This window comes from Miscanthus floridulus, chromosome 12 (assembly GCF_019320115.1).
Source record: "Miscanthus floridulus cultivar M001 chromosome 12, ASM1932011v1, whole genome shotgun sequence".
Lineage (NCBI taxonomy): Eukaryota > Viridiplantae > Streptophyta > Magnoliopsida > Poales > Poaceae > Miscanthus > Miscanthus floridulus.
The window spans coordinates 76,925,121-76,932,608 of record NC_089591.1 but is presented as its reverse complement, the minus strand read 5'-3'; the positions used below and the strand labels follow the sequence as shown (position 1 = coordinate 76,932,608).

The following is a 7,488-nucleotide window of genomic DNA, read 5'->3' as shown; positions in this document are numbered from 1 at the left end:
TGTTCATGAAAACATGCATCTATGGGTTGCCTGCTAGAAAATATAGTTTACGTTTGATTAAGTTTATAGTGAATATTATTTATATTTATGGTTTTAAATTAATTTATTATAAAAATTTATTTTATAATTAATCTAATAATATTTATTTGATATCATAAATAAATATTTTTTATTTATAATTAGTTAAATTTAAGATACTAAAACGTGGCACTGTGCTAGAATTGTATGTTTTCGTAGACCGAGGAGTAAACAAAATGACTGCCTGCTTATTAGTAGGCCGACAGTGAAGCACGTTCTGCATTTTTTTTCTGTCTTTTGGAAAATGACGGTATCATCGTCACAACAATGATCCAAACACTACTCCAATTGCAGGTTGCGGCAAGTGAAGTCCATGGAGACACGGACTGTCTCGTGCACCCACCCGTCTCGCTGTCCTGCCGTAGCAACTGGCACGGCCTTGAATAGTTTCGGCGTCAATGCACGTGATGCCGCTGAGATGCGACCTCGGTTCGTCTCTATCCAGATAAGATTCGTCAGGACTCAGCAGCCCATTTTCTCTCCCCTCTCCAACAGCAACACACGGACTGATAAGTGATAACTAATCTAAAGCTTAGGCAGATACAGTGCTACACGTCTCATAATCCATCCCACACAGTGTCACGTAGGATTTTTTTTTGCTGACATGAAGTAAAGAGAGAGGTGAGAAAGAAAGAGGTCGTTGTTTCGCAAAACAATCACCTCATGAGCTAAAAATTAGGATTATGAGACTATCTCCAACATCCGATACCTAAAACAACGACCCATTATAGGATTTGGGTTCTGCACAACAAATGGATCACCGACCCAAAACCTTCCTTCTCCAACAGCGAAGGCAAAGGAAGAGCCCCCGAGCACCACCCGCGTCCCTCCCCGCTGAGCTCCGCCTGCCCTCCTCCCCGCCGAGCGCCGAGCCGCCCGTCTCTCTCCCCGCCTCGCCGGCGAGCTCCCTCCCCTGCGAGATCCCACGAACTCTGCGCGAGCACCTCCGCTCCCACGCGGCGCTGCTCATCACCGGTGGCGGGGGAGCGGTCCTAGATCCGGCGAGGTAGCCAAGGCCGGCGGCTCCGGAGGTGCTCTCACTGTGAGCTCGCCTCGTCGAGCTGGCCACGCCCCCACGCGCAGCCTCGCCTGGCACCCACCACTGCTCTACCCCGATGCCTCCTACGGGCCCACCACTACGGGCTCCGAAGACTTTGCGTTTTGGAGAAAGACGATGCAAATAAGCGTCCCGGTTTGCATCGTACCCAAAATGCATGTTCTGTTTGCGTCTTCTATTGGAGCCGATTTTCTTCAGCTAAAACACTGTGCATGACCTATTTTGAGTTTGCGTCGCTCTTTGCATGAGCTGTTGGAGACCGTCTGAGAGAACTTAACTATTATATAAGTAGTTGTTGTCATACAACTCACAAACATTTCATTGTTATATCTATAAATTAAGAACTCTAGCATTACTACGAGACTAACTTAAAAGAGATTCTATTGTATTCGTTACCTCTTAAGTCCTCTCGGTAATTACGTGGTATGTATGAGACCATACCAATGCACTTGCCCTTGGCCGCCGTGGAGGATAATAATCTCCGCGTCATGTGATCACCCGCTGCACGATTTGTCGCCGAACGAATCACAGCTGGCGGGGCCTCAGAAAAATCCCAGCTTTTTGGCGCGGACGCCAGAAATCCCGTCTACTTGTTTAGTTCGGCCGGAATCGGTATTTATACATTGTTTGATGTGACAGCAAAAATTATAGTAATTTTATTTGTACTTTGTGAATTATTGTCTAAACTATTCAGTCTAGTTCGTATGTCAGTTTCAGCTAGCTCAAACTAGCCAGTCAACAGTGTTTTTCTCTCACAACAGACCAGCACCAGCCAGCCCAAACCAGCCCAGAAACCAATCAGCGAACAGGCCGATTGACTAATTAGGCTCAAAAGATTCGTCTCGCAAAGTTCAACCAAACTGTGCAATTAGGCCCTGTTTAGTTGCCAAAAAATTTTGCATAGTAACTGTCACATCGAATCTTGCGGCACATGCATGGAGTACTAAATGTAGACGAAAAAAAAAACTAATTACACAGTTGGTCGAGAAATCGCGAGACGAAACTTTTGAACCTAATTAGTCCATAATTAGACACTAATTACCAAATACAAACGAAATGCTACAGTGAGCCAAAATCCAAAAATTTTTTGGATCTAAACGCACCCTTAGTTTTTTATTTTATCTACATTTAGTACTCTATATATATATCATAAATTTAATGTGACGGATAATCTTCTTTTTATACAGTGCAAAGTTGGAAGCCTGGTGAACTAAACAAGGGCTCGGTCCCGGCGCAGAGCCGAGCGCGAGACGCGCGGAGCGGATAGGCAAGAGCAGAGAGGTGTAGACAGCGCGACGGCCATTGACTTCCCCGCCTACCCTACCCCGCCCCGTCCGTCTCCGTCCCAATCGGATCCACCCGTCGTCGCCTATAAACTCTCCCTCCCTCCGCCTCTCCGGAGCCCGGCTCCCTCCCAACTGCCACCGATTTGTTTGACCCCATCTCTCTTCCCACTTCATTGGTCGCTGCTCCCTCTTCCTCCCGGCCGATCTCGTGCCGGCGAGAGGGATCATGGCGGGGGAAGGGGAGCAGGTGTACGTGGCGGCCATCGACCAGGGCACCACCAGCACCAGGTTCATCGTCTACGACCGCCACGCCAAGCCCGTCGCCTCGCACCAGCTCGAGTTCAAGCAGCACTACCCGGAGGCAGGGTGAGTGTGGGCAGGCTTCGTGTTCTCTAGGGCTGGGGATCGGTTGGGTAGCGGGTTTGTTTGCTCCAAGGATTATGGTGCGGTCTGTGCGAATTCTGGACCGTTGGTTGACTTGGAGGGAATTAGGGAGTTGCTAATTTAAAGATCTCAGTTTTTTGTTTGTTCTGATGCTTTGACGTAATTGTGAAAAGTTCAGTGGAGTAACTGTAAGATCTGTGTGAGTTGCAGCTTTGTCCAGTTATCTTAACTTTAGTGACTTAATTGGCAAATTAGTGGACTTTCCTATGTACAGCTAGGGTCATGTGTTTTTTCTGTTCTGAATAGAAACTTAGATGATCATTGAATCATACTCCCTCCATCCCAAATTATAAGTCATTCCAAGAATCTTGGAGAGTCAAACCAAGTTTGACCAAATTTATACGATAAGATAATAACATTTATGGTGCCAACGAAATATCATTAGATTCTTCATCAATTATTATTTTCATAGTATATCTATTTGATGTCATAATTTTTTGTAATTTTTTTATAATTTTAGTCAAACTTAAGATGCTTTGACTCTCCAAGATTCTTGGAATAACTTATAATTTGGAATGGAGGGAGTATTTACTAAAATGAGTATTATTCTAGGGGAAAACATAGCACCACAAAGTACTGAAAGGATCCCTATGAGGCGTGAAGTCTTTCTCTGCTAGATCAATTCGATGCCTCATCAATTGGCAACTTTTGCTTTGCCGTTTCATTTCCCTTCCCTATGTTCAGTAAGCATGTCTACCTAATTAACTTGCTTTAATCATGGTACTGCTATTTCACAAGCTATCATGATGAACTTTCAGGATCGCCGATCATCTGACTCTGAGCATTGATATATTGTTTGTACCTGTAAATTGCTAGCTTTGTTAGGAATCTCACATGTTTTCTTTATTTCAGTATTTCCATTTATATGTGGATATGAACTTAGAATCTACTATGCCTTAGTCATGCTGTTTCATGCTAATTGGCTTGAGTCACTGTAACCGCTGTAGTCCCATCTTTCTGTTTAAAGCGATGACAGTTATCATGGTCTCTGACTTTGTTCTTTCTATGTTTATGTGAACTAAAAGGTGGGTTGAGCATGATCCTATGGAGATTATAGAGACTGTTAAGGTGTGTATGAAAGAGGCACTTGGCAAAGCCAAAGATGGTAAATACAATGTGGTTGCTGGTTTGAAGGCCATTGGGATCACAAATCAGAGGGAAACCACTGTTATGTGGAGTAAATCCACTGGCCGTCCACTGTATAATGCCATTGTGTGGATGGATGCTCGCACAAGCCCTGTTTGCAGGTCATCTTCTTTTTAACTCGTTCTATTAACATTTGATATCGTCAAATCTTCTCATCATGCTTCAACAATACAGGAGATTGGAAAATGAGCTATCAGGTGGTAGAACCCACTTCGTGGAGACATGTGGGCTGCCAATCAGTACCTATTTCAGTGCTCTGAAATTATTATGGTTGATGGAAAATGTGGATGCTGTCATGGATGCAGTCAAGACTGGTGACGCCTTATTTGGCACAATCGACACCTGGTTGATTTGGAACCTTACAGGAGGTGTTGCTGGTGGGCAGCATGTCACGGACTGCTCAAATGCATCTCGTACAATGCTTATGAATCTAAAGGCACTTGACTGGGATAAGCCAACACTTGATGTGTTGGGAGTTCCTCTTGAGATTTTGCCAAAGATTATCAGTAATTCAGAGAAAATTGGTGTGGTCGCCAAAGAGTTCCCCTTTGCAGGTGTCCCCATCTCAGGGTGTCTTGGAGATCAGCATGCTGCTATGCTTGGGCAGCTGTGCCAGAAGGGTGAAGCGAAAAGCACCTATGGAACTGGTGCCTTCATCCTTCTTAACACAGGAGAAGAGCCTACCCAATCCTCCCATGGTCTTCTTAGCACCATTGCTTACAAGCTTGGCCCAACTGCACCCACTAACTATGCTCTTGAAGGGTCCATTGCAATTGCAGGCGCAGCAGTTCAGTGGCTGAGGGACAGCCTTGGAATCATTCAGTCAGCAGCTGAAATTGAAAAGTTGGCTGAAACAGTGCCAGATTCAGGTGGTGTGTACTTTGTGCCAGCATTTAATGGGTTGTTTGCACCATGGTGGAGGGATGATGCAAGGGGGATCTGCATTGGAATCACAAGGTTCACAAATAAGGGGCACATTGCTCGATCAGTGCTTGAGAGTATGTGCTTTCAGGTGAATGATGTTCTCAGCTCCATGCACAAGGATGCTGGAGAGGCAGGAGAAGTAAAGAGCGCAGAAGGAGAGTTCTTGTTGCGTGTTGATGGTGGTGCTACTGTTAATAATCTTCTAATGCAGATCCAGGTAAAGAAAATTACCTCTTCTCTCTACTCGTATACAAGCACTTATTCATATCTTTTAGGAATTGAATTTGTGATCAATTACTACCGTGCTTTCAGTACATGTTATTTTTGCTTCATTTTTTTAAAGACCCGGAACCTGCTGGCTTGTATAAATTAATAAGTAGGAAAGAGATACATGCGGCAGAGATGCATAATTAAAATTCCAATTTAGCAGACTGCTAAGGTGGAGCCCAAAAATAAAATAAAACAAAAAAAAAACTACTCACGATCTACATCGACAACAAAAGGACATAGGTGTTTTGCACTGCCCTGGTCCATAAGCGGGCTTCATCTTGTATCTCACTGATAACCTTGTCCACTGACTTTTCTTTCCGTTGGAAGACCCTATCATTCTTTTTTTCCCAATAATCCAAACGACGAGAATGGCCAATGGCTGTGTTGCTTTGCTTCCATTGGCAGCCATTTCCTGGAACCAATTATGAATCGTGTTCAGATATGACCAGTTGGTCAGGTTCTCGCATGAAGTCCAGGATCCTACCCTTTCCCATACCCTTCTTGCAAATGGGCATTCCACAAAAAAGGTGCAACGGTGTCTCTAGTTTCTTTGACACATGGGGCAGAAATAGTTACCTGGCCAGCCTTTTTGTTGTAACCGGACTGCTGTCCAAATATGATTTTGTAGAAGTAACCAAGTGAAAAACTTGCAACATGCCGGCGCCCAAGGCTTCCATGCTTTCAGTTAGTGCTTTTAGCTTGTGGGACATGGACGAAGTCTTAGAATTCTAGACGATAGCTCCCCGTGCTTCTCTCTCCTATTAAGATCAACTCAGAACACAGTTTCTTCAATAAAAGGAATGTTCAATCTGGTGTGGCAAATTATGCATGCTGACAGCAGTAGACTGTCAGATTCAAGTAGTACAAAAATCTTTTTACGTTGTATGAAGTCCAAACTATGTTTTCATCCTTGAATATCTAGTTCATCTGCAAATTGATACTCACCAGTAATACCACCCAATTAGCAGAACATAAGTGTGGACTATCATGCAAAAAAAGGAGGTTTGGTTGCTTAGCGATATGTGTTCTTAACTTTTTTGTGATCTTACCTGACACAGATCTTTCTCATCTATTTTCTTAGCAATTGTAAAAAAACCAAGTTTTTGAAGTTTGCTTTGGATGACTGACGATAGCTTGGTTACTTCCTACCTGCAGGCGGATTTATTAGGCAGCCCTGTTGTCAGACCCGCTGATATAGAGACCACAGCCCTTGGAGCTGCATATGCTGCTGGGTTAGCTGCAGGAGTCTGGACGAAGGAGCAGGTATTTGCAGGTTTGCATAAGGAGAACACAACAGTCTTCTGCCCGAAACTGGATGAGGCGCACAGGAAGAAGAGAGCAGATTCATGGTACAAGGCGGTTTCAAGATCATTCGATTTGGCTGATCTTTCTCTGTAAATTTATCTTGTCAGCGCTCCTCTTATCGTTGCTGTATCTGTTTTTGGAAGCTGCAAGTGAATAAATTGGTCTTCGCTGGGACTATTCTTAACTACTTGTTATTTATATGTAACATCACGATCTTTACAAAAGTGAGTACAGGAATATCCTCAAATTTTCAGCAGGAAGTGTTTTTTCCTGGAATATTTATGTGTGCTTCCATAGACCACCCGAATGGTTTTTTGCATGAGTTGCCACAACTAGTGATGCGGATCTTTCATCTTGAAAAATTCGCCATTTTTTTTTCTTTCCACAAAATTTCACATGATACAGATGACAGTCCATTGAAGTTCGCAATAGAGCTAAAATTTGTGGTCTGGATATACGAGGGAAGAGAGATATGCTCTCATACAAGCACCAGCTTCCAAACAGCAAGCGCAAAAGGACATAACAGGCAGAGAAGGAACTACTGTCTTATGTGACCATCCTCTTCTCGCTAGATTGTCGGCGGATAAGGTTCCAAGCAAAGAATTTGCATTTATTTTCCGCCTTAGCTTTCCATGTTAAGTTGCGGAATGGCTCGAATGACCCAATGAATTTGATTTGAATTTGATTTGGTACGCAAATTTGGCAGATCCTGGATTCAGATCCACAAGGAAATAAATTCCTCAAGTTGCACCATTTAGGCCCCGTTCGCGTGCCCTTAAACCTGACTTGATCCGCTTCTTTTTTTTATCCGAAATAATATTTTTCTCTTATAAATTTCTCAAAACCATCCAAATTCCTCCGCAACCATACCATCTTCCTCAAAACCATCCAAATTGCTCCGCAACCGTACCATCCAAATTCCCTGCAACGGTCTGATCTAAGCATTACGAAGTATTCTATAGTTCATGGCTGACTGAT

The 7,488-nt window shown here is 43.7% G+C and overlaps 1 protein-coding gene across 1 annotated transcript; it reads left to right on the top strand.

Annotated features, from left to right (window-relative positions):
* Positions 1-2,421: 2,421 nt before the first annotated feature.
* Positions 2,422-6,788, top strand: LOC136496423 (glycerol kinase-like). Its single transcript, XM_066492090.1, has 4 exons — positions 2,422-2,787; positions 3,891-4,112; positions 4,186-5,152; positions 6,361-6,788. The coding sequence occupies exons 1-4, from the start codon at positions 2,648-2,650 to the stop codon at positions 6,601-6,603; spliced, it is 1,572 nt and encodes a 523-aa protein (XP_066348187.1). The 5' UTR covers positions 2,422-2,647; the 3' UTR covers positions 6,604-6,788.
* Positions 6,789-7,488: the final 700 nt, after the last annotated feature.